Below are 27,064 nucleotides of genomic sequence, written 5' to 3' on the forward strand. Positions count from 1 at the left end.
AGTACAGTATGGGGGGGTGGAAGCACATGCGCACACAAGCTCATATTCATTCAATCTTTATTATAAAAATATAAAATAGTCATACTTCAGGAAACAGCGTTTACACACAGACTGTACACGGTTTCCTTGATTGGATTTTTTTTTTTTTTCTCATAAGGATCAAACTTGAGACAGTATATTTACAGAAATGTGAACCGCAGAATAGGACACACAAATGCCTCAGTCAGAGGAAACGCCTCATTACAAATTTAGTCTGCATTGATATAAATAGCACAATGATGAAAAATCCTCAGATTTAGACCGAATAAAAAAAGTGTCCTTCTAAAACGTTTGTCAAATTGGCTGAATGAATATTTGACTAGGCTAAAGCGTTGAGTGCTGCATTCAAAGTCATGCGTGCTGTTGTAGTGGCGATAAGGTTGTTCTTCCAATCCTGAGGCAAATGTGTGTCTATCAATTTAATGGAATGAACTGAAGATACTGCTCTGGAAAGAAAAATAAGAAAAAGCAGTCAAAGAATGAATTTAGTGAGAATATTGTTACGTTTATATACTGTATGTGTCGATTTCGAATAGTTTCCATACAAATAGATTGAAAATAGACATGAAAAATATCTGAAAGCCTCTGTATATTGTGGATTGGTTTGTGAAGAGTCCCAAACAAGGAAATGATGATCACACTTTAAAAAACAACAACACGACATTCAGCTTGAAGATGCTGGTCTTCCGTTCAGGACAATTGGTTGTTTTTCTTTTGTTGAAAATATATATACATCCACAGCAAATCTACCATCTGATCCAGATAAATAAATGTTTTACAGAGGTTGCAGTTTAGTTGATAATTCATTTCTGTAGCTTATGTACAATAAAAAATAAAATCTCACCATCTCTGGACAACATGTAGCTTTTCCGTGCGCCGGCACTGTAACAGACGTATTTATATATATATATATTTTTTTTTTAAGCATTGCTCTGATTTCATCAGTGCCCCCACATATTATTCTGCCTCCAGTGAAGACTGTGATCAGTGTCTACCGCACTGAGAGAATGAAAGTAATCCGAAATATGATGGGGCATTTGTTTAGATCTCATACTTCACATTGGCACATGATCTGTACAGTACGGCTAGTGTACTTTAAAGTTATATGGTACTGCATTGCTTTTGAAAGGGACAATTTGTAACCTGCCTTTATGCGCCAAATGGCCGTGATTATAGGCTTGCTCAATGATTTAAATGATGCGGTCAGTGTCAATTTACACGAATGCTGAAGATCCCAGTAGCGGTCGAGATGACGATCATACATTCTTATTTAAAGTTGCCTTTTTAATACCATTGAACCCAATGGAATATCGGATTTTGCAATTGTAAAGTTTGACTGGGCAGTCTGTACAACAGCAACAAAAACAAAACAAAAAAATCAATCAGAAGTGCTACAAAACAGGCACTGTAATGGATTGGCTATCATTTTTCTTTTTTTCTTTTTTTGCCCTTAAACGTGAGACAGTTTTGGAAGTCCTGCAATACTATACAAGGGACAAAATGGCGTCAAAAGGGGAGGCGATATTTGTTCAGCCAGGACTCGCGCGGGGTTCAGGGGTCAGTTGTGTTGACGACCGTTTTATCGCGGGCATTCATGCCCCGATACCAGCTGCAGTAGCCCTCCTTCTGCTGGATGCAGGCGTAGTGTCGGGACTGGTAGCCCGGATAGCCGAAGTGGGACAACATGTCCGTCCACAGGCACTCGGTCTTGGAGGTCACAAAGCAGGGCAGGTAGTGGCAGGGCTTAATCTACACAGACAGAAACACAAGTAAGAATGACGGTACTACAGTGAACCCGGTTTATCCCAGTTCCAGACCTACCCGCAGTAGGTGAAAATCTAAGAAAATACACTCAAAAAAATACTTTGAAAACACACTTACTAAAAACACTGGAAATGTATTTCAGCAAAAAAATGGAAATGTTGCAAGCATTAAACTCTGCGTGTATTGTAGTGTGTGTGTTTGTGCCTCTAAGGGGCGGGGCCTGGTGGGGTGGTGCGCAACGTCGGCGAGTCCTCGTGTGAGTCTCTGGCCGTGAGCTGTGGCTGACAGCAGCTCCTTTGGGAGTGTGCTCAGTGCCTTCATCTACTGTCCTCTGGGCGTTCAAAACAAACGAAAAAAAAAAACAGCTGAAAAGTGCATTGGCCACTGTGGCTCTCCTTTCCCACATGCAAGGGCATTGCAGTAAATAATAAAACTGTAAAAACCTATAAGAAGAATTATCTGCAAAATAGTTGGGGGGCGAACAACAAATTGCGATATAGCGAGGAAACACTGCAGCCTTTATATGATGTTAAAGTGGATTTATTGAAGAATAATGTCATTTCAATCATTCCAAGAAATGGATTTGACATGCTATGTTTTTGCGAGAAATTTGACTCATTGAGGCCTTCGATGCCAAATGAGTTTTCACCATCTGCTTAAGGCAGTGATGTTTTTCCTTCGCTCCCAAAGGATTCTTTAAACGCTCTCCCCTCCAGGTGTTAGCACAAAAAGCCCACACGCTTGAAAAGGAAAAGGAAGATTTACGCCGTCTAACCTCTCAAAGAGGTAATGAACGGAAACAGCGTTTATTGACAGAAAGTCACAGTCGCCAGCTGCTTGTTTTGATCTGAATGTGACAAATTAAGTCCAATTTCAACTTCCCAATTTGGGTGTTTAAATGTTGGAGAGATTGTCCTCCACGCTTGAGAGATGGGTAACTTCCTGCTTTGGAGTCATTTGAATATGTGGAAAAGAAACGCTTTCGTGTACTCTAAGGTTCTCGCATTCAACAACTTTTGTAATGTTTGGGCTTCAGTGAGGGTTTGACGGATAGTCTTTTCTCAACGCGAGGGGCGGTTTCCTTAAAGGTGCTGGGAACAAGTGGCTTTTTGTAAGGATCCGCCGTAGTCGATGATGCGAGCAGCTGTACGGGACACCCCTTTATATGCCTTATGCATGTATATTAAAACTGGAAATCAGGCAAAAGCAATGCAACCGTCAAGGTCGTCTAGTTAAGCAGTAGCACTGGACGATGTTTAATGGCTGTTCAAGATATGTTTTCTTTCCCCTATGATCATAAATAATAAGTCGCAGTATGTGTGAACCCCTCCTCCTCTCCCCTCTTCTGTCTCTGGACTTTTAAGCCTTCATGTCCTTGGAGGGCATTGGCTAACTGGTTTCCACTCACCCTGCAGTTGCAGCCCAGCTGGTAGCGGTGGTTGATGCCCTTCTTCTGGGCCAATGAGAGGCGCTCCCACCGCTCATTGAAGTTGCACAGTCCCGTGTACACCTTGCCGTCGTACACCCGGCCTGGGAAATAGTCAAGGACGTCGGTCGCTTACTGTTTGTCAAGAAGCAGCCCTACTTGGCAAAACAGTTTTGGAGACAGTATTTAACACATTCACTGCCATTGACGGCTTTAGAAGTCAAATATCCATGTTAACTGGGAAGGCTGGCAGTGAATGACTTAATTGTTAATTATCGCTCCGTGGACGAGAGCAACGGTGCTACTTTTAACTTTTTTTCACAATTCATCCGTGCGTGGTAAGACCATCTCGTACAGTAAGCCCAATTAAAGCATCGCCCCTATTTCTGAATACCCAAAGGTCATCTTGCGTCTATTTTTGGCACCGTGGACTGTTTGCGGCTTACCGACTCCTGAGACAGGTGCTCTACGGCAGCCCGCGAGCACTCGGGAACATCAGTATATGTTAGCGTATGTCCCCTTCACCATGTTTTCGCCACGCTGGAATTTGACAGCCCCCGCCCCCCTGGAGTAATTTTTTCCCTTCCATCTCTGTGAACCTCCAGGTCGCCCCGCACAGGAGTTAACGGAGTCGCTTGCCCACTTCTAACGTTGTGTTGAGTGCGAGACGCGCTCCTGAAATACCGAAGCCATCGAAGAAAGCCGAAGACGCCCCTCTCGCATTCCAGCGTGTTTAAATTGCCTCTGATCATATGCACGACTTAATATAGACGCCCCGAGAGCCGGGGTGATGTCAGTCGCACCGGGGCCGGAAAAAACACAGCCGCCACCCCCTAGCAACCTCGAGCCCGGTCGCCAGCACCACGGGATGCAGTTACAGTATTTACAGGTCAGAGCTTAACGTCGGTTACGTATGCCAAGCACCGCGGGGTCCAAAGTAAACTGCACTTCTGTTGGAAATAGCAAGTCATAAAATGCCCTCACTGAAAACTAGTTGCTTCCTGCTCGCTTGTCATTACAAGTTGTTTGAGAGCAAAACGTTCCCTCTGGCTTCTGACAATCGACTCGCTGAGGTAGTGGATTTTGGAGTTCCCTTCGGAGACACTTAAAAGCATCCTGTTCTCAGAATCAATTAGAAACAAAGAAAAATCACGATTCTTCATCTTATTTACTTGGTGTGTTTGAGTAATATAGATTCCTTTTTAATGCAAATACACTGCGTGTACATTGAATCACTAGGAACTAAAAATTGAAGGAACATCCATTGTGGAGGTTTCTCCGCAATTTGGACTTGAGACTTGTTGGTTTTTGTTAAAAGGTGTTTGACTGGGTTGATTGGGAGTGTTGAGCGGTCACGCTGACGTTTCCAAAACTGTTCCCACAAAGTTTGTAAGCATGAAATTGTGCAATATGGCTCAAGAATTAAGGCTCACCACTAACTAAGCAGATTAGTCTAACCCCCATTATTTAATTGAGCTATGTCTCAACACTTTTGCCGACGTAACGTCGCGCCAATTATCCAGTGCGTAGAAAGCTTTTTGGATTACTCTTATAATAGTGTGCAACATCAACACCGTTATGCAACTCACCTGTGATGAGATACTGATACTTGTTGATGTCAAACTTGACACCGCACAAGCTTTCCGAGGCATCCGTGTAAATATGCTGCACGTGCTGGACTTTTTCAAATCCTTTGTACATCTGTAAGACATAAGCGAATCTTGAGTTAAACGACGTTTAACTGATGAAAAAAACTTGTGCCGTGCCGTACCCTCTCCCTGGCACTGCGCCCTTTACTTAGCCTCCACATAAATAATCCGGTATGAAATTAAGCATGTCGGCTTTATCAGATGACATTCCTTCAGGAATGCCTTATGGGAGAAAGGAGTATTAGTGCTGTGCTCCTAACCAAATCATAGATAACACGATTATGTCGCGTAATGTGCTTCGACTTTGATGCTGCGTTGGCAAGCCGTCCCGATATTCACGGCTAAGCCGCGGACCTCGGCGCTCTCTCTATTTAGCTCAGGTATGCGGAGTCAGTGTTTGCCCTGAGAACTGTTGGCTTTCCTCCGGTGCAATTTATTTGTCTGGGAACAACAGGAAATCCATGTTTAGACTTACCGCTCCCAGAACAAACTGTTACTTAAGCCCGTAAATTTGGGGGCTTTTTCTCATAGGATTGTGTTTAAATTTGGAAAGAAATGCATGCTTAATTAGCCCGCATGGAACACTCCTGTTTACAGTAAAAATCAGCAGACTGGAATCCAAATAAATAAACCAAGAGGTCAACATGTCCTATCAAAATGCAATCCAGTGTCGAAAAGGCCCTTTAATGCATTTGTCACCATTTGCACTCATGCCGTGTAGGACTGTCGGAATGTTTACATGAGGAGTTTGGTTGAGATGTAATGCCTGCAAAGCCCTATAATCCTGCAGCCTGGCTCCTGTCTAAGCGGTGGGCTGATGTCAGCATCTCTTGAGAAATATGCAGCATTATGTAAGAAGATTGGAAGTGATGCGCTTTTCCAAAACAACATCATCGTCAAGCTGTCAAACGGCGGCGGGGTGTATGAAACCCACAATTGACCACTGCCTCTTAGTTATGGTCGTCGTTCTCTCAATAAAAGCTATATGGTGACGTTTCTCTTATATAAACTTGTGGAAAACCAGATCGTGCCATGATTTAACAAACAAATATATAGACACGAAAAGAAAATGGAAGAAAAACGTGAGTCAAATAGGTTGTAAGAGGTTGACTGTTCTTGTGGAGTCGATCGTCTCACCTTCATTTGCTTGACGGTGTAGCGCATCGTTCCAAAAGGTCCGTCGCTCAGGAGCTTCTTGCCCACCACTTTAGCGCGAATGACTGCAGAGAGTGAGAGGAAGCACCTAGTCAACAACTTTTGCAGCTGATTCCGACCAACTGTCACATTTTATCAGGTGTCCAACTTTGAGCTCAGCGTGCCCTGGCCGGTAAGAGCCATTAAAAGGACAGATAAATACCATTTCAGGACCAGGCTGGCACCAACGGTTAATCCGTTTATCCGATTTTCTGCATTGCCGCTGTTTGCCAAGCAGGGCAAATGGGGGGGGGGGGGAACACTAAAGAGACATTTAGAGTTTATTTATACACTAGATAATAGTAAGACCCCCATTGTGATGTCAAAAAAAAAAAGACAAACTCAGTCATATCAGAAGAACTTTTGAAGTGAGAGTCCTGCGAAAACAGGCAGCCTTCTATATTGGAATCAGGGACTTACAAAGACTTTATCTACGTGTAGGACCCTCATGTAAATGCTTGCTTTCCCTCGTGTCGAAGCAAAAGGGCCTATCGAGCGATGCTTTGAGCCGGTAAATTGAGCCCAAGCAGACCTGGGGGTCCCGCATCTGAGATCAGTCCTCTCTGAAGTTCACCTGCTGCCCACAGCCCGGCAGACGCAGACACAACTAACACCGACCGCGCTTGTTATCTTCTGCCTGTGGAATTTCCTTCAAACATTCTTTGGGGGTTCGCATTCCCCAGAAGGGGAAGGGGTGGGGGTTGGGGCGGGGGGGTGAAAAAGTGTGGAGACTTTTCATTCTTTTCAACTGCAGAAAGAAGGCATCTGGCATCCTGGCTGCCTTCTCTGGATTTATCTAACTGAAATACCTCCAGGCAAAGGGAAATGGGGAAAGAAATAAAACCCGTAAAGGAAGCAATCGCGAGATAATGAAGATCCTGATTTAAGACAAGAATTATTGTGGAGTCTAATAAAGTTGGGCCATGCCGCATTTGTCCGCCTGGATATGTCGCCGTAACAGCAGAACCACCTGTTAGCCGTTAACTATTCCCAATGTAGTCTCGAGGCCAGGTGGAGACACCAAACATTTTGGATCATAAAATTGGTATGTAGTTGCCGTGAAAGCCGCAGGGCTGAGACCATTGTATCGCAGTTTTTTTTTTACGTTCTTTCTGACACAAATTGCACATTTCTGTTACGGAGTCGCAACTAGTACAGAAAGGTTAGGTTACTACAATGCTAAAATAGACTGAAAGTAGTTCCCGCGACATGAATTTGCTAATAGTGCGCCATTACTTGCGTAACCTCTCCAAGATGTAGCCAAGTGCAATTTAACAGACCTTTTCCTGACTAATTACAGAAGACCCAAAGCCCAACAAGTGAAAGAGGATTGTGCAGATATAACAAGATTCTTTTACTACCGTTACTTCTTTTTTCAGCTTCACCCCCAAATCCTTGTTTTCCGACGACAGCAGACCTCAGGAGAAACACGTTAGTCAGTGTTTGAAGGCACCGCACGTCAGCTGATTTAACTCAAGTACATCCAGATAGGACCCCTTTTGTTGGACAGCAGCCACTAATTGGCCGGCGGCGGCGCTATCATCCCGAGGAATGTGCGAAGGGCCTCAGCTGCTCTGGGGACAGAGGATTTCTCTGACTCCCTGACCTCCTATATTTACGTAAAATCTCACCGCTCCAAAAGTCCACTTCACGCGTGTTTATTTAACCCAGTTATAAAAAGTGATCTCACATCAGCCTGTCCTGACACCGCAGCTGTGACGCACATTCATCCAACGCAGAGGATGTGACATCAATTTTCATCAGTGGGAGGCTTATCCGAGATAAGAGAGGTAACCGGGGTCTGTCGAGCGAATTAATTTCTCTCGCCGAAAGCGGAGGATTACACAAGCTCAATGCAAATGCTTCATCTTAAGGTAAGCCTGTAATTGAGTTAAACATTCATTTCGGCCTACGTACTACGCGGCGAACAACACGCCGTTACTCATTCGCATTTGCGGCTATATGTGTGAGTGCAAGGCGGAGGGCGGACGACGGTGATTTTTAGCATGCAGAAAACCGGTCCAAGTTTGGGGAAGCGAGTGGGCGGAAGAGGAATTCTCAGGACGACACACTGCCGCGCTCAAAAATAAACACTGGAAATGAATCCCTGCTGTGTCAAGAGGAGAAGAAAAACTGCAACCTGAGTGTTGATCGCTGTACGGATACTACCTGCCTCATAATCTACGCCATCCCCGGTAGCGCTCTTTTAATTCTTAATTTCATTGCGCTCGACTCGATTGAATCGTCCCATCAGTCTTGTTGAATTCAACATGATGCATTATGTCCTCAGGAACGTGACGATGCTTAAAGACAATTGGTCGGAGACCGCTCATTCTATTTTAATTCCCGCGTGTTGTGTCGTCGTTGGTGTGCTCCACGCCGGCTGTTTGAAATAGTGAAACCCTGGGCGGCCTTGTGAGCATCAGAAAGGGCGGTGACGAGTGGGACATTTGATACGCTTGGCCAAGGGGACAAACATGTCAGCCGTGTACGGAATCTCGAGCCTTTGACATGGCTTGGTATTTGAAGTGACTTTCAGGGAAAACTGTGGAAAGCGCTCCTCCTCGCTCGAGTCACTGCACTAAGATGCCGCCGAGCCCTGTTTAAATGGGAAACGGTAATTGGTGTCAAGGAAGTACCTTGAAATGACACATTCTGACTGAGAGACAAGCTTTGTACGTAGGGGAGGAGTTAAGTGTAGCCTGGGTTGTAAGTGGAAGTTTCACCCCCCATCAGTGTTGTTTTCAAAATCAAATCATAAGGCACTTCTGTTTCATTAGTTTGAAATGATGTTAAAATGTTTTGGGATCCTTGTTTGTGGGGTATATTTACAGTGTTAAACTATTAATAATGGCAATTGTGAAACATTTCGGGGGGTTGTCGATTACTCACTTTTTTTCCCCCCAGTGTTCGCATCAGGGCTCGATTACTAGTGCACCATGTACTGAGCTCCAGGTTATGCAAAGTTTTAAAGCCAGCGGGAACTACTTGCTTGACAAAGGGCCACTATGCACACAAAAAAATGAAACATTCAAAATAAAAAAAAATGAAAAACAAAAAACAAAAGCCAGGGCAGGAGCTGTTACTCTCAGTGCCTGACCGTCAATCCCGGCCCAGGCATAAACACGAATCGCACTAATCCCCTGCAACTGACCTGGTTCACGGCGCACGTACAGTGTGGGTTTGCTACCGTCACCCCCCCCCCCCCAAGGGTTTTTGGGACCGAACGCGGCTGTGGAGCAAAATTGAATAAATAAATGAAGGGTTTGCTGCCAGGCCTTGGAATCTTGCTTTCAGAGGGTTTTGCGACAAGAAGGCCTGCTCGTTTGGAGCCGGCAATTTGATGGCTGCCGACGAGGGCCCTCAAAGCAGCTGATTGTGTGGTGCCTGATGCTCAGTTGCAGAGAAGGAAAGTTTTATTCTGTCACTTTGGGAACAGTTAAACCCGGAGAACACAACAACCGATATTTCTCTCTCACTGTACTAAATTCAAACGTAGGACTAGGATGCAGTTGAAGCCAAAAGACGCACTCTGCAGATAACTAACCACGACGGACAAGAAACAAACTGCGACAACCCACTTTGCAACCCTAATTGAGATTCTCGAAATGAAGTGGCTGCGGGTGATTATGGGTCAAGGCCAAGAAAACAAGAGCGAAACGCTTCGAACTGGAGTACGGCTTGTAAATTGGGAGGGTTCGGGCCTGTCAGTCGGAATGAGAGGGTTTCTCCCTCGCGGCATTCGCGCCTCAAACCTTTTCGTTTCGCACCGACTCCTGTTTGAACAAGCTTCGGCGGCGCACGCGAACTGTCTCCTACGTCCTGACCTGTCAGTAAATGTAATGTTTGTTTGAACGCTTTTGACGGCAACTGCGTAAGATGGACATTCCTCTCAATTTTGGACATTTTCAAGTTCAAAATAGGACTTGCTAATTAATTCCAGGTCCAGCTGCCGTTTCAGAAGGTCACAACTCAGAACATTTCAAACTCAGCCAGGAACTGGGAAAAGAGATTTGTGTGACTCGTAATTGATCACCGTCCCCACTGAAGTCAGTTCCAGATTCTGAATCTGGCAACTGATCTGGTCCTAGTAGTATGAGAGATCTGAACCTCTCTGGGAGAGATGGATGCAAAAACAACCTTTTCACTCCCTCTAAACCCGTTGCAGGATTGATGACGTGAGGCATTTATATGGCTCTTTTTAAATGTCAAGTGAATTCTCTTCTGAAAGTCGTGGCTGAGCGTCAGGCGATGCGCGGATAAATGCCACGCAGCGACGTGTGCTTGCGAGAGCCGCTCGGGGCGCCATTCTCACGCGGTTTTCCCATTTTCCCGTGATCTTGCAATCTCTCAAATCCAGCTCACGAGCTCATGTGATTTTGGCAGACGTGGACGCCGGCGAAATTGTAAGCACGGAGCGGAGGGGGGCGTCCCGACCGGCCCATGAGAAAGAAAATCAAATCAGGTGTCAAACTCAATACATGCAGAAGAAGTCATGTGATATCATGTGTGTAATACGATCTGGCGATGATTGGGTGTGTAACAGTACATATTTTGTGACGAAACATTCAAAACATTAAGTAAACAAGAACAGTGCGGCTCAGCCTCTGGCTATCAGACGTCAAAGTTGTTTTTTGGCACTACGTCAAACTCGTTTGAACGTGAATACCAGCACAGCATGTACAAAACTAAAAGTACCATTGGTGTTTTGACATCATAATATTGGAGACTGTTACTGTTGCACTTGTCTGCATCGTCCAAACTATTGACGTTGCACTTTCCCAAAACGTATATTCATATGCTATCACAGTTCTGAGCGGCCCATAATGACGTTTTAGCACGCAAACAAAAACGACTTTGATCTATATGAATGAACATACCTCAACGCACATCATATTAATAATGACTTCTATCAGCCCCTAGTGGTGATCCCTATTCAGTGCAGCATAATCAGAAGTGCTGCATTTTTGTGTGCGTGAAGGGGCACCAGCTGCAGAAACCAGAACTCCCAAAGTGACACGCGGTTGTGCGTGGGTGGGTGTCTGCGTGCTTGCTTTCGACGAAGACGCGATTGTTTCATCGAGGTTGAATCGGGGGGTTCGGCTTGTTTTTTTTTTTTTTTTTTTTTTTGCAGCGCCTCGTGATCGCGTCATGTGTCCTTTGAATGGCACATTTCAAGTCGAATTTCACCAAGACGTCATGCGGCAATACGACAACGCTCTCGACAGGCAAACTTGTTACGTACATGCCGAGTGACTGTCGCGACTCACGGGAATGACAATAAACCGCGGCCTGAATGCTGGAGTTGCAGTGCAAGTTCAAATAAGCGAATAACCTGCGATGTTTGCCCTGCAGCGCGCCTCAACTCCAAACGCTCAGATGATGCCGAAATCCATAAAAGCTTGGCACGCAATGTCGGAAACTCTCCAACTCGTCAATTTCGTACTCGGCGCTCACCGAAAATAGTCTTGCGTTGTATTACAAGCAGTTGATATGTAAGAGCTGCCTTCTGTGCCTCCACAACTTCTTGGAAATGCGTCGTGTGTGGCCGCCTGTGATGTCGGGGCGCTGCTCACCTATGTCGGAGTTGCAGTAGGCGTCTTGCGGGTGCGTCAGCGCGCACGAGCAGCCCTCGGTGAGCCGGTGGAGCTGCAGGCTGCCGACTAACAGCAGGCTGAGCAGGTGCCGGTACAGCGACTGCATTGCTCTCTCGTTTCCCCGCACTGCTGCTGTTGCTGCTGCTGCTGCTGCTGCTGCTGCTGGCGACTCGGCGTGTGTTCGGCGCGCTTTATGTCCAAGTGTCGCTGGAGCGTCTCTCCACCCTGATGGTTGAGAGCGGCTCCGGCGTAACATATAAGCGCGCCGCGCGGATACGCGGTGACGCCCCCCTCCACCTCTGCAGCCCGGGGGCGGGGCGACCAATCATGTCCTGATGATGTTACTGGAACTTTCTCCCCCAGGGCCCCCTTCTTTTTGAAAGATCGACTCGTGGATAAAACCATGTGGAAAATAGGATGCAGCTTTATTTATTTATTTTTCTAAATGATATCAAGTTTAAAAAAAAAAAACAACGTCAATAAGAAACCTTCTAGTACTTATTTTACTCTGTATCAAATGTGTGGTGTAGGTTAAAAAAACAATTCAAAAGACTGAAATGCCACACGGCAGAACATGGATGGATAGTTGCAAGGATGATTTTCCCACTGCAGCTGAACTAATCATTGCACTCTGTGTGAATGCTGAGTCAATCAGTCATTTTAACATTAATGGGTAAAAAAAAAAAATAATAATAATAATGCAGTGCAAGTGTGCCTGGAATTTGCATGTTTACTTAAGTTGTAAATCAACTTAACGCGAACACAATCTAAACTATTATATGCGAATGTTTAAGCACAAGGTATGAGCTACTGCTGCCTCAGCCTGCCTCTGACCTTGAAGGCAGCAATCAGTGTCTCCTTTAATCCGAGCCTATTCTCAAATGGCCTCGCGGAGCACAACGATCGGGGTTAAATTAGCCAATTAAACTCGTCTTCTTCCGCCTCTGACTCTCTCGGTGAACCTGAGTGCAACCGTGTTATCGCCGCAGAGGCTTATCTGCCGAGACTGGACGAGAGCTATGTTAAGGAATGACGATGCTCACCGTTATCTAACCAAGTCAGGACTAATCACGTTAAGCAAGTTTGACCGTTAATGGGCCTTCATTAACGATTGTCTCATGTTAGACTCTCTTGGATTAGCTTTATTTTCTCACTTTGTCTTCATAAGACCAGTAAACTTTATAGAAGTTGGAAAGATTATATTAACAGAGATGACTGGCAGTGTGTTCTTGCAAATGAGATGTTTGGTCACTTCATGACTCCCTTTTCAAAAGATGAACTTGAGTTAATGATGAAACTGGCACTGTGGATTTCATTTTCCATTCATGCCTCACGCATGAGTCACATCAAATATGTCCGTCTCTCTCACATGTATTCTGACTGTTGGCCAAAAATTAAGTCAGTGTTTGCTCAGCAGATTAGAACAATGTGACATTTAATGTTTTCTCATTTAAGAAGCCAGATCCGATCCGGTTGAACGACGTGAATAGCAGCAGACATCAAGCGGAAGCACGTGAAGCTGTTGGGCTGCCGCGACTCATTGATAATGCCCTGTCAGATATTATTTCAGCCTGCCGACCTGACGTCTGAAATAACAGATCTGCGACATTCCGCTGTTGAGACACGAGATCGGCATTCGCGATGCGGCTGCACCTAACTTTGTATGCCCAAATGTGGAGATGGGCTCAGAAGAAGTTGATTCATTCGATAGCGCAAAATGATTTCTCTCACAGTCACAGGCAACATTCCTAACATAGTACAACGTGAAAGTGCCAGAGGGAAGGACATGCAAACTCCACACAGGATGGCCGAGATTCAAACCCAGAACCTCAACAGTGAAGCAGATGTGCTTCCCCCTCAATTTGTTCTTTTTACATTTCTTTGTCTCTGTCCGAACGCTATAGGTTGCAATCATATTTTGGACATTTCATGTTTTAAACCTTGTGGGGACCATTATTGTACGTAATCAGACTTAACTCAACGGTTATTTTTTGTTTTTGTTTTTTGTAGGCGTAGTAAGCTGTGTGGGAAAACAGTAGCAGGTGACAACCTGAACAAAAAAAATATATATATATATATATATATATATATATATATATATATATTTTTTTTTTTAACAAGAGACTGCATCTAGTTGATTAAGTGGCGCTGCGTGTGGGATGCATGTGTCTTCCTTTCAACTATCGTCCAGTATTAGCGGGCCACTTGCTCCACTTTTAACGTTGCTGTCATAAATGGGACAACCTACTCCGGTTATGTGTGCCTCTCCCAAATCGTCCTTATAAATTGAGCCACGTAACAGAAACTTTTCTCTGAAAAGCTGCACTCGTAGAAAAACGGTTGCTGTGAGGTTGCGGCAGGCTGCAGCGTTGTGTGTCAGAGGTCTTTAATAAGAGCGGCGCGCTCGACGGCGGACGAAAAAGAACAAAGCGGTGACTCAGAGGAAATACCTTTCATCCGACTGACAAGCCATTAAAGAGACGCAGGAAGAGGGGAGGTTTTAAAAGATAGCACCGCTGGGAGGGGCGCACGCCAAGGGAGCGCGTCCGGCCTTGACTCACCCGCTCGCTCGCTCGGCCCACATGCCATTCAAGCTAATTGGGACAGATTGACGAGCCCCCTGTTTGGAGCTCTGTGCTGCGCGCAGGACGGCTAATGGGAGTCGTTTCAAAGGAGAAAAACTGTAATTGGATGTCTCCTGGTTGTGAGGGGCTTTTCGCTCAGGTTTCGGGTCATTTGTATGTGATCCTTCTCTGCAGAGTTGGCAATAGTCGTACTAGAGGTTCAGAATCAGAATACTTGTTTTAAAAAAACAGGTCATAAATCTCTGCAGACAGTTTCCCTCTTTTATTCACTTACATAGTGCTCATACTGAAAAGAAAAAAAAAATCCAGTTAAATGTCACATGTAAAGCAACGTGTTCCCATAACTTTTTTTATTTATTGAAAAATTCATTGCTGTCTGTCTGTATGATAGATTTCTGACAGTGTGGTGCATTTATCCCCACTGTTGCACTTCGATCCAGACGTGATATCACGCCTGTCTGCCCACTTGACTGAATACTTCAGCAGATGCAGACCGGCTTACTGACTGACTGTCATCTAACGTACACAGCGAAGACATCCGAGAAGAGAACGCGTACATGGCCGCGACCCACGACGAGCCTTCGTACAGCACGACTCCCCCCGCACAATAAAACACGATGAACTGTCAGTTACTTCCTTCTCGGGCGAGCCAAATGTAACCACTGTGTACTGTCAGGCACTTATTTGGATGCTGTGCTCGGCAAGGAAACCCCGCAAATGACTACGTTGCGTTACGGCACGAGACAGCGAGACACCAGGCCTGACCGGAGACATGGGAATATGACAACATGGAAATAGCTTGAAGAATTCCTTACGCTCGAAGGGGTTTCCGAATGAAGGCTTTTCGCCCTGAGACGCCCTCAAACTGGGTCATCGTGCCAGTATACTCTAAACATTTGTTGCATTTGAAAGTCGTCAAAATGTAGTGGCCATAGTCGTTTTAAAAACCAACATTTCTTAAAGATGAAATGCAAATGTATAGTGCTGTACTTAAACGTTACATTCAACTGAACTTTACTTCAAAAATGTACTGTAGTGGATTTAGCAAAAATAGATCAACAGGCTATATGCATAGCTACAAGCTTCATCGCAATATGTTTGATTACATGGCATGTTTTAAATGTAGATTTGATTGAATTCGGTGAATCTTTCGCGTACCACCGGCGGTACTCCGACCACACTTTGAAAATCATTTGACTATAATATGCATACAATGTGAACAAAAATCAACACGAGGGATTAAAAAAGTTTTTTTTTTCAACTATTAAGTCGTTTAGTTTTGGTCGGCCTTGAAATGCATATACTCATACCGCATTTCCTCCCTATGAAGCAGCGTTTGATTCCACCCCAGCAGCGTTCCAGTTAATTCAAGTGAACCCCATCTGGACAAAGCAGTAAACCGGATTAGTGGTTTTTCCGAGGAGAAAAAGACAAATGCGGAGAAGGGCCGCGTTTCCCTGAAACTTGAGCAGCTGCGGAAAAGGTGTGCGTGGGAAGACAAAAAGAAAAAGAGAGGGCGCACTTATTTTGGGAAGTCGTCGGTGGAGAAGCGGTGAGTCATCGGCAGGTTAGAGGTGAAGGACGTTAAGAGGGTCAGGGGGATGCAGATGCCACACCGAGCGGCGCGCGCCCGTGCGAACGGGGGTTCAAATTAGATAACAATGTCAGGGTATGCGAAAGAGCAGACATATATGATGAGTGAATCAGTTGCAGTGGAAATATATATACATATACTTTGTATTTTTCCAATCATTTCAAGGATTTTTGTGTGTGTTTTTATTTGTTTTTTAAATTCAGAGGGAAGTAGCATGATGACAGTAATGGAATAAAATAAAACAAGACGGTTCTTTGTGCAGAGAGGCCATAGGGCGTGGGCTTTTCTGACTGTAGTTGATCGTAAGATTCTGGACAAACAGCAGCTGGCGCTTAATCATTCCTTATTTTCTTTTTGCGGTTGGAATTCCCCATTAAGGAGACAGGAGGCTCTATGCAAACATTTACAGCGGTGTATGTACAGTATGGGAATGCAGTGGGATTAAACAATATTTGCGTGTTCTAAATGGGCTTACAATCATCTCCGGCCTTATCCGAGTCATCGTGACAAACGCTTGACGCCTTTTGTGTTTTTCTGCGGATAAATCTGGACTTGATGTTGAAGCGATGACACTGTTACGTCAAGCAGCGCAGTGTTTCCATATCTGAGTTTTCCAAGGCCTCGGGGCAAAGGGTCAAAGAGTTTCGTTTTATGATTGAAATTGTCAATGTTTCATTTCTTCATTGCCCCACCGTAACTGTCCTGGATTTATTCCTCATACCAAGCCCTCACAGCTTTGGGGCTGTTGCAATATATTACTTATTCCTGGTCCGGGATGCACACTTCTGACTCCAGCTGTTCCCAAATATCTTCCACGACGTTTCACCCAACCCTCCCGATGTACCGCATTTCAATTGAAAACAGCGGCGGTGCCGACATTTGGGCCGGGCCCGGTATGTGCTCGGCGGTCGTCTGCCTTTCCTTCCTCCGCTGTCAAGTTGTCTTCATCTGCTTATCGCCCTTTCCAAAGTTGAGAGCAGGAAACGTTTATGTTCTAAATGCTTCCTGCTTTTTTTGGGGGGAATGAGTCATTTATTGATATTGAATTGAATGTCGCAGCCATTTGCATTTCAGAGATGTTACTTCATGCAGCTGACAATTCGGCATCTGTATTTACACCCGTTGCTTTGAGAATGACTGACATTATGTTCTAAATTCACCTTCAAAGCAGCTTGAAAATCATTTTAGTTGTAAAAGGCGTCACTGATAGCGGAGCGGTTCGTTCGGCCACTTGGTGACACCGCGACTGAACGGTCGTCTGTCTCTCTTCTTACCGACGCTTTGACACCCGAGTCCTCGGTTGACTGGTCACACCGGGCAAGCGGCTTCAGCTTCGGGGAGTTGTAATTTTCTCGGCAATGTCAGAACGGTAGGCAGACCGCTGCGAGAAAGTCGGCGTATTGGTAGTTAAAGCAACACTTCATCCGCTCCATCAAATCCAGACTCCACATCTGCTTCTGGTCCTGAGGGTTACGATGAAGGCGCTCGTTTACAGCATCCAGCTTCCTTCGTTTAATGTATTTCCAGTGGAAACGGGATAATGGAAGCGCGTCGTTCCAGAACGTTCCTGATTTGTTTTCTGCATGCGCGCCCGTGTTCAACTTTCCTACCTGTAGCGCGCAGGCGTCCGTCACATTGTCCCCAGCTGGACTTTTCCGATTCACCCGACGTAACGTTCCGTTGGGTCGCGCGACCGGGAATCAATCAGTCACTTGGTTTCAGACTTCATCCAGCCGCAGCCCCGGAAAACGGGAATGAAACATGTCTTTCAGAGGAATGTGGCACAGTGTTGTTGGAGTTTGTGGGACTGGCCCACAGGAGGCCTGTCTGTCCCACAGAGGCAGGAATCCACGAACTGAATGGACGAGCGCTAATAACGTTTGTCTCGGTCCCGCATTACGGCAAAGACCACATCGAAGCTGGACTGAAATAGCTTCACTTTGCCAGACTCCGGCCATGCATTTAACACTGTCAAATTTGTGTTGACTCAAAAAGGATTAGACCCTAGCAGAAGCTGTGTTCTGATTTAAGCGTCTTTAATATGAAAGCATCTGTGATGTCACGCTCATGAAAGATGTCGAGTGTGGAATGCAAATGATCTGAATATCTGGTTTTTGGAGATGACAGAATACAACACGCAAGGCTTTTCTTTGGCTCTTGGTGGTCTGATAGATTTGATTGAAACAAGCTCAAATCATGTTTTCTTTTGTTCTTTTGTTCTTGTGCCCGCTGGTGGCATCAACAGGCAGGAAGAGACACGTGGAGGAACTACCCAGTGCCCCCAAAGTACTTTTCCATGGCTGACCACAATGCACCGCCGGTACGATTTTGTTCCACTAGAAATGATAGATTGATGGTTTTTTTTTTTGAGGGCAGATGCAAGTGATTGCCAGTCTGTCGGCCGGGAAACCCTTTCAGCTGTCTTTCCACATCTGCTCAAGGGGATATGTCAGGACCTAAATGTTTTTCCATGTCGGATTCCACTTTGGGTCTCCCCTTTTCCAGTATTCAGGGCTAGTTTGCATCCATATCTGTCCGTTATGTCGACTTTTACGGACCGACTCCTGGCACTTTCCTATGCTTGTCTTACGGGAGAATCCGTTGGCTTTGGTGGAGTCCAGCAGACCCTTACGGGAATTGTCATATTTTTTTAGTAATGGCTTGACCTTCGGTGGTCACTGAGAAACCATCTTTGGGTACTGCTTCAAACCAGCTGCTTCATTTGTTGATTCCACTTTTGATTTAACGAGGAGATCGTGACTGTTTTCTTTTTTAGTAGTCTGTAGTTATAAGAAGCGTATGTCACTGTGACTCAAGGAAGCTGCCACAAAACATAGACTGTAAGGCCTTTTCGGGAACATCTTTCTTTCTTTGTATCGGATTTGATTTGCAGATTATACAATGAACTTGCAGGTTGTTTTGACCGAGCAGGTGGCTCTCCACGAGCACCTAGCCTGGAAACTTCCATCTTGAGCAGTAAGCTGTCTCTTTCATAGTATGCAGATGGTAATGGAAGCCAGATGAGTTTCAATTCCACCACAACAATTCCCAATTAGCCTCAAGGGTCGATATGACAACTTGTTTGTTGTGGCCTCGTATCCGGGAACTTGTATGTATGTATGTATGTATGTATGTATGTATGTATATATATATATATATATATATATATATATATATGTGTGTGTGTGTGTGTGTGTGTGTGTGTGTGTGTGTGTGTCTGTCTGTGTATACTACTGTAAAACAACAATTAGAACTTACAATGTACTATTTCAAAGCCAATTAAAGTGTTACCCAAATGGCATTTATCTAAATCCACTGCCCTGTCAATGATTACAATGTGAGCAGGCTGTCTTAACACCCGCCGTGTCTGGAAAAGTCTTCTGGGTCGGGGTCTCTTGCTTCGGTCTGCCCAAATCACTGCGGCCCATGTCATCACTGTCGTGTGGAAAAATGTGTGGCGGGAATGAAAGCGAAGACACGGTAAATGTCGGATGTATCGGAGCCATAAAGAATGGCGTAATCAGCCTGAGGGAGGAGGTAAAGTATGAGCTGTACGGGCTTCCCTGAAGTATTTCCAAGACCTGCCCGGGCTGGTCGTCTGGGGTATTTACACTAAATGAGGGGACCGTGTGAGTTACGAAGTCAAAGAGAAAAATCAACCACAGCATAATTAGATTCTTTTTGCCTGAGTCTACTTCATGGTTATACCACACTGGAGGCTTTTGTGCAGGGAACAAAAGTCTGGGTGGCAGTATTCAAAACCAAACATTCCACATGTGAAACGCTAATGGCTAATTGGCAGGAGCTTGTTTCGTTCAAAACCTCATAAAATAATTGTCTAATGTTCTCACCACAAGTGGATCTTTTTTCAGCGCCATACTTAGTTTCCAACTTTGAACTTTCTTTTTTTTTTTTTTTTTCCCCCATTAATGAATGATGCAATATCGCTTTTCGATGAAACAATTGAGTTGGGTGAGAGCACTTGGTTCCACCTTAATTGTGGGGGAAAAGTTTAAGAAAGGCCCTTTTCTGTTCCAGCATAAAGATTCCAGGTTGAACGAGATTGCGGTGGACTAATCCAAGACCGCTGTATGAACATTCCATGCCTTTCCAGGAGAGTAGAAACTGCTATATGCATTTTCAAATCCAGTAGTTTGACAGCAATACTTTTTCATCGTGTGAGAGCTTGCCTTCATGGCTAAAATGAGATAACAGATGTACCGTAGACACTGTTGACTAAATCTCCCCGCCATCGACGGTGACGGTGCATGTTTTCGCGGCTTGTGAATCAATGAGGAAACACCTTAAGGAGGGGCAGAGGATGCGGTCGTCTCCCCTCGGCGTCTCCCACTTGTGCCGTCATTGCCACGCTCGTGGGAATTACTGGAAGGAACATGTCCAGACAGAGAGTGGGTGTCTGTGGGCCCCTTCCACGCAAACCTCACTTCTCCCGGGGACAAACATCCGCACCTCGCTGCGACCGAGTCCTTCTCGGATACGTGCTAGCCCTCTGCGATCTGATCATTCGTCACGCGGGAGACACGTGACTGCGATTTCAGCATTTTCCCCGTTAGTAGGTATTTCTTCCGTCGTCCTCTAATTATCGGAAGACAAAAGTGGGTGGTTGGGAATTTAAAGATATGAATTGAAAAACAATATCTTGGAAGTAATGTCCGCTCTGCTCGGACAGACCCAAGTTCTCGCAACGGGTGGGTCATTGAGCTCATTGACGTCATGGTGGTCGTGCAAACGTCTGGTAATGGAAAAAGAAGCTTCTAGCTATGATGACGTAAGCTTTTAGAGGGACTTGTGACATTTGAAGAAATGTGCTTAACACTGTTTAACTGGGAGCGGGTTTGGCCAAATGACACTAGGACCAGCTCGGGCGTTTACCCTCATGCGGCTTCTCCTTCTAACATTAATGAACAATTCAGTTGTAAACGGACCGTAGCTATGGGGGGATATAAAAGTGTCAGGTTCTTTGTGTTTTTTCTAAATCATTTCAAAACTTTTCCCACCTTTTATGTGACCTGTAACTTGTACAATGTAACTGAAAAAAAACGAGACAATGTTACAGAAGTGTGTCCACATTCTTCTCACTGGCTGTTCCTGACTTTTGTCTTTTTCTTTTTTTGCTTTCAAGCCTGAAGGTTTTGTGCCAACACTGCCTGTTATTTTGAGCAAGCGTAATGTTCTTTTTGGTGATGAGTGGTGTTGTGTTTGGGGCAAACATACCTTTTGGAATTATGGCCAAAACGTTCCACCTCGCTGAGGCATTTTTCCACGTGTTTGGCTGATTTTGTTATGATCTGAAGAAACTTAGGCTGAACGTTTCCAAGGTGTTTCGATTCAATGTATGTTGTTTTGTATATTTTCCAAATCAACAGTATTCTTCCACTAACATAGAGCCCCAGAAAGCCTCTATTGCCGCACCGTACACACATTTTACAAATGAATTCGTACGCACACTCGCCCTTCCGTTGGACTTTTTTGGCTAATGCGGAGGTGATAGTCGAGGCAGTCAGAGTACACTTTGTCTTGTTTTGACCTATTACCAGCTCCATGTCTCCTCTGTGCTCCACCCTGAGCTGGCTGAGAGGAACACACAAGGGTGTGCAATCCTTATTGGATGAAGGATTGCAGCCGCCTGGGCGTTTCCTATCAAGTTAGTTTCTGTGCTTAACGCGTCCCCAAACAGCTTTTGGTCACTGTTTGTAAATGGAAGGCTTCACCTGTGGATAATTGACTTGTAACATGCTATCTGTCTCCGCAGTGAGCATAAAGTGGATGATCGCATCAGATTGCGCAACATAATCGCAGTCATCCTTGACACTATGTAATCTCGCAATGCCGCGTGGCCTGTTTACTTCACACACCAACGGGTGATGGTCTTCGAAGACCGGGAAAGTCCGTCTTTCGATTACAGTCTCATTTCCGATCATATCAGAGCCACCGTTTTATAACCACAGCGACGAGGTAACGTGTTGATGTTTCATCCACTTTGCGGTCTGCCCAGTTGGTCGGAACCCATCCCAGTCGGCTGCGGTCTTCCACCCAGCTTCCCAGAACCTCACTGTTTTTTGTGTGTTTATAAACCCGACGCTCACTTCTTTTGACAACGGGCAGCTTAAAGTTCAGACTGATGCCACGGGGACTCAACGCCATGTGTACAAGGTTGCTGTTCTGGACACCACGTCCACATTGACTGCACTTGCAAAGGAAGAGTATTCCACTCTTGGTTTTCTCTAAATGCGGCCGACACCACATCGGTCTGACTGTATATTTAAAGTGCCGCCCGTTCCTGTCGAAGAGGACATTCTCTGCCCAGTTGTTCACGTGTTGGTGTGAGATTGGAATGGTGACCTTAAACAACCCTACCATCCACGCATTCCAGTGGGAAATTTTGGCATTCAAATTCCCAATATTTGAAAAACCAATTCCCCCCAGGGATTAAAAAAAAAAAAAACAGGTCCACGAGCACCCTCCAGGGGGTGCGCCAGATCGAAAGCGAAATGGCCGACTTGTTTGTTCAAACTAATAAGACGGTGTTGTCCTTCACTTCAGGTTATGAGCCCTTCCTATCCTGTGGTGGTGAAGATGGGCCATGCTCACTCTGGCATGGGGAAGGTGAGTTTCCATCGAGGGACTCTATTGTCATACTTGAGAGTTTTATGAACTTTCTAGGTAAGGCAAGTGTAATAGTTTGATGTGACGTCTGTAATGACCAGCTTCATTTGTCATCGTTGAGTTTGGACAAATTGCTATAATTGATTGGACTTGCTCCTGATGTGAGCGGCGATCATCAATCTGCCACGAAGGCCAAACATGAATCATTCATTTTTACATGACCAACGCGGCAATATGGAAGTTACATACCTTTTCTTGAATGCGAGACCTGTAAGTAGGACTCTGCCCGACCCGTCTCGTAACCTTCTCTTTGGAATTAGCACCAGACGTTGTAAATGAGACATTTAGAAGTCATCTTTAAACGTTTGGTTACATTCAGAAACAAGGTGGTGCAATGCAATATGATATAAGAGCTGTATTAGCTGTATTCATTTTATTTTTACAGAGGCAATCATTTAATTGACGTATTCCACCAAGTCGCCGCCGTCTTTGGGGAATTATCTACCATGGAACGAGCACTTCTAAATGCTTCTAAAATCCTCGAATAAATGCATTCAGGAAAAAAAACTACAACATTCCAAGTTCCACATTTGCAACGCTTCAGATATAAAATGGCTGACATTCATCTTGTCTCGCGTGGGCCGCAATCATTCACACCCGTCTTCTTAAAAGAAGGTTAATCAGCTCTTTCTGACGTTCTGATATACAGTAACAAGAGCATTCATTATATTTGCACTTCGTCCTTTGTGAGTCGTCTGTTTGTCTGGCAAAATGTTAGACACCATCTAATGAACATTTGAATTGTAAATGTGTAATGTGTACAGTTTTGTTGTGTCACTGTGTTGCCATGACATAATTTCCCCCTCCGTCTGACACGTAAGTGCTTAATGGGAATGACGTGACGTAGTTCAAAGCCACCACGTGCAAACGTTTCCAACCCGGGACCCTTCATTATCCCGCCTGCGTACAAGCGTGAACTTCCTGGGGCAGAGCGCTACGGGATTTTGGGGCGGGGGGAGCGCGCTTTCTCATTAACGACATCTCCTCGAACAGATCAAAGTCGAAAACCAACAGGACTTCCAGGACATCACCAGCGTGGTGGCGCTGGCCGGGACCTACGCCACCACCGAGCCTTACGTCCAGTCCAAGTACGACATCCGCATCCAGAAGATAGGCAACAACTACAAGGCTTACATGTAAGACGCATACCGGAAACAATGTGCCGCTAATCACTCGTCCTTTCCTCCCTCCGACCCTCGCGGCCATTTATTTAACTCTTATCTTCATTTCCTGATGACCCACTGTGACAGAACGTCCTTTAAACGCTCGCGATTACAGTCGCAGGGGTAATTCACGCAAACAAACAGCATCGCCCATGATCATTGTTTTGGGATGCCGACGTTGCGAGCGACTCGGTGTTTGAGCATTTCACTGTTGATTTTCAGGAGAACCTCCATTTCGGGAAACTGGAAGGCGAACACGGGCTCGGCCATGTTGGAGCAGATCGCCATGACTGACAGGTGAACCTTAATGACGTGTGATTTGAATGTCAAATTTGTGCCTTGGCTCAATCAAGGTTTGGAAACACTGCTCTCTCGGTTCTCTTTGAAGTTCCTTCAAGTTTTTCCCTTGCGTCTGTCAAGCGCTTACTCACGCAGGGCTGAGTTGGTTTCTTAATGTGTGAGGAACTCGATGCGAGACTCGCTCCATGTTTAAAGTGCTTTTTCATTGTGCGCAGCTTTTTTTGTTACAGCTGCGGTTGTGAATTGTTGTTGTTTTTTTTTTTGAAATGCTCCAGAAATAAAGTGGAGTTGAGTTGAGGTAACTTTTACTGTAAATAGGCGCTGTATAAATAAAATTGACTTGTGGTCTTTTGTGTCACGCCATCTGCATTTGACAGTTTTATCAGTTTGAGGCGTCGTTGTGTTCCAGATACCGACTGTGGGCGGACTCCTGCGCAGAGATGTTCGGCGGCCTCGACATATGCGCGGTGAAGGCCGTCCACGGAAAAGACGGCAGCGACTATATCATTGAGGTCAGTTGGCTTCCGGAAAAAGCCTTTAAGTCTCCCTGTGAGGACTGATGGGGACTGAGGAAAAGGCCATAGGTCATAAGTCATAAGGTTGTTTTTTTTTTGGATCATGGCGAACAAAGGGAGGATGTAACCACACGTGAAAGCACACAGTGATCAAAGCCTTGAAAGAATGATTAGTCGGTAGCCCAAACACGCCGACGGGAAAATGAAAACAGTCTGCGTGTTCGCATAAACAACTGAGCCTGATATATAGCGTAAATGTCACTTTTTGAAAATGCATTTAGCAAGCATTCCACTTTGTTTTAATACAACAAAGAAGAAGAAGAAGAATCATCATGAACATGCATGCACATGAAATTTGTTCTCTGCATTTAACCCATCACAGTGAACACATACACATGTTAGTGGAACACACTGGAGCAGGGGCCAGCTGAAGCGCCCGGGGAGCATTTCGGGGTATCAGTGTCTTGCTCAAGGACACCACAGCCGTGAGTCCGGGGGATGTTGGCGGATGGTCCAGTCGGGGTTTTGAACCTAGGTCCCCCACGGTGGCAGGCGATGATCTTAACCATTGGGCCACGGCAAAGACGGCAAAACACATATTACACTTGCAAGAAAATATTGGAAATTGTCCTTGAATCTTGACACTTTTTCAAAATAGGCCTCGAAGAAATTAACCAACCTACCCAACAGTTACAGTGGATATAAAAAGTTTAAACACACTGAGATAGCAGAAAAATAAATAAAAGCAGCATTATTTCTAAACGTTTTCCACGAGTGATGTGACCTTTAACCTCTGCAACTCGATTAATGTTTTCTTTTTAAATCCTTTGGAGAGAGGAAGTAAAAAATAAACAAAAGAAAAAGCAAACAGTGATAGTAGATGCTCGATAGCAAAAAAGGTCAGGAAAAGGCTACTACACCTGAACTTTATTTGGGGTTAATCCGAGGCCCTTTCAATGGCGGGATGTGTGTGCTGATTTAACATGAGTTAGAATGTGATTGGTTAATTCTAAACATTGTCACATCCCAGTTATAAGAGAGTGTGCATAGTTGCGCAAGCACGTTATTTCCCTCTGGAAAACACTGTAACGGTGGAACAAGATTTGGAATGATTTATCTTGTTCTCTTTGTTTGTTTTTTTTAATCACAAAAACCTGGCATTGGAACAGGGGTGTGTAGATTTTTCATACCCACTCTCGTCGTAGCGCAACTCCCGTTTCATCCATTTGTGTATTGGAATCCAAGTTGTTGTTTGCAACCATACAATTTCTAGTTTTTATGTTAGGAAAAAAAAAAAAAAAAAAAAGGTTGACCATCCACAACCAACACACACTTTGTACAATTTGAATTTCTAATAATACTTTTAAATGTGAATAGTTCATCAGTGAGTTTTGGTGTCTTTATTGAAATTCACCTCGGATGGGCCAGAAAGGCCATTCTCACACCGTCAGTAACTCACGGGAAGCCGCAGGAATGTTTGGTGCTCTATTGTGCCGCTTTCTCTCCAAGAAGATACAAAGTTCACTTTTTTATGAGTGAAAAAAAAAAAAAAAAAAAAAGAGAGAGGCCTCAAGCAGGGAAAATGTTCAAGTGTAGCAGGGAAATGTGAGGGAGGATCTTCCTCTGGGGAGCAGCAGCAGACAAATGGGGGTATTATCAGCGATTGTTTTTAGAACTTCCGCTTACGTCTTCTCATCTGAGGACATCTGACGTGGCCATATTTAGGCTGACAGCGTGACATCACATTTTTCACTATCTTTCCACGGGGGTGAGGTCAACAGTGAGCGGGGTTCGCCCCACCCTCTTTGTGTTAACTTGAAACTATTTCGGGAAACGTGCGACGGCTCCCCTGAGACGGGCTTGTCTTTGAGCTGGACTCAGAAAGCAGTGAGACAATGTAAACTATGTTCTTCCTCCTCCTCCTCCTTTTCATGAACTTCTCTATCTGCCCGAGCCTTTCAGCATGACGGAATTGAATTAAGCGTGGCAGGCGACATCCGTCCGTCCATCATAGCTGCAATCTGCTTTTTTGACGTCCACCGTGACGCTTTTCCCTTGTGGCTAATGTGCTTTCAGGCATCCTCATTTAACTCAACTCGACGGTTAATTTCCGACATGTTCTCTGTTGGGGTGCGGGAAATGTTCCCACAGGTGCTTGAAAATTCCTGAGAAGTTGTTTTTCAGGAATTTTTTTTACGTGAGTGCGAGAAGTATTAATTCACATTAAAAGTGACACATTGCTTGTATATAAATGCACATTCAAAGAAATGTATAAGTTGTATGAACCGCTGCCTCCACAAGTGAAATTGCTTTTATTGTCTTTCAGCGGCACTTTTTGTTTTGTTTGATTTTTTTCGCACTTGTGCAAGTCGAAGCCGCTTACTCAAGTAAGAGTACTATTACTTTGGAATAATATGTCTCAAGTCGTAGTAAAAAGTAGTCATCCAAATATGTACTTGAGTAAAGAGTAACTTGTGAGTAACTTTCTGAATTTAATTTTTTTTTTAATGAGAGCATGAACATCAAAGAAAAATAAATAAAATAATAATAA

General features: G+C 44.8%; 2 protein-coding genes across 7 annotated transcripts in view; one reads left to right on the forward strand and one right to left on the reverse strand.

The window, feature by feature from the left end:
* Positions 1-27,064, forward strand: part of LOC133471594 (synapsin-3-like) — an 80,777-nt gene that overhangs the window by 25,538 nt on the left and 28,175 nt on the right. For all 6 annotated transcript variants that reach the window (XM_061761249.1, XM_061761250.1, XM_061761251.1 and 3 more), the window contains exons 7-10: positions 22,413-22,475; positions 23,529-23,671; positions 23,921-23,995; positions 24,408-24,510. In XM_061761249.1, coding sequence (XP_061617233.1) covers positions 22,413-22,475; positions 23,529-23,671; positions 23,921-23,995; positions 24,408-24,510 — 384 coding nt within the window. The remainder of the gene's footprint in view (positions 1-22,412; positions 22,476-23,528; positions 23,672-23,920; positions 23,996-24,407; positions 24,511-27,064) is intronic.
* On the reverse strand, positions 41-12,110 carry LOC133471599 (metalloproteinase inhibitor 3-like). The gene is given in 6 exon segments (XM_061761260.1): positions 41-1,788; positions 3,212-3,333; positions 4,819-4,930; positions 6,016-6,098; positions 11,649-11,775; positions 11,778-12,110. Coding segments are annotated over 6 exon segments (939 nt in total). The 5' UTR covers positions 12,075-12,110; the 3' UTR covers positions 41-1,590.

This window comes from Phyllopteryx taeniolatus, chromosome 22 (genome assembly GCF_024500385.1).
Source record: "Phyllopteryx taeniolatus isolate TA_2022b chromosome 22, UOR_Ptae_1.2, whole genome shotgun sequence".
Taxonomy (NCBI): domain Eukaryota; kingdom Metazoa; phylum Chordata; class Actinopteri; order Syngnathiformes; family Syngnathidae; genus Phyllopteryx; species Phyllopteryx taeniolatus.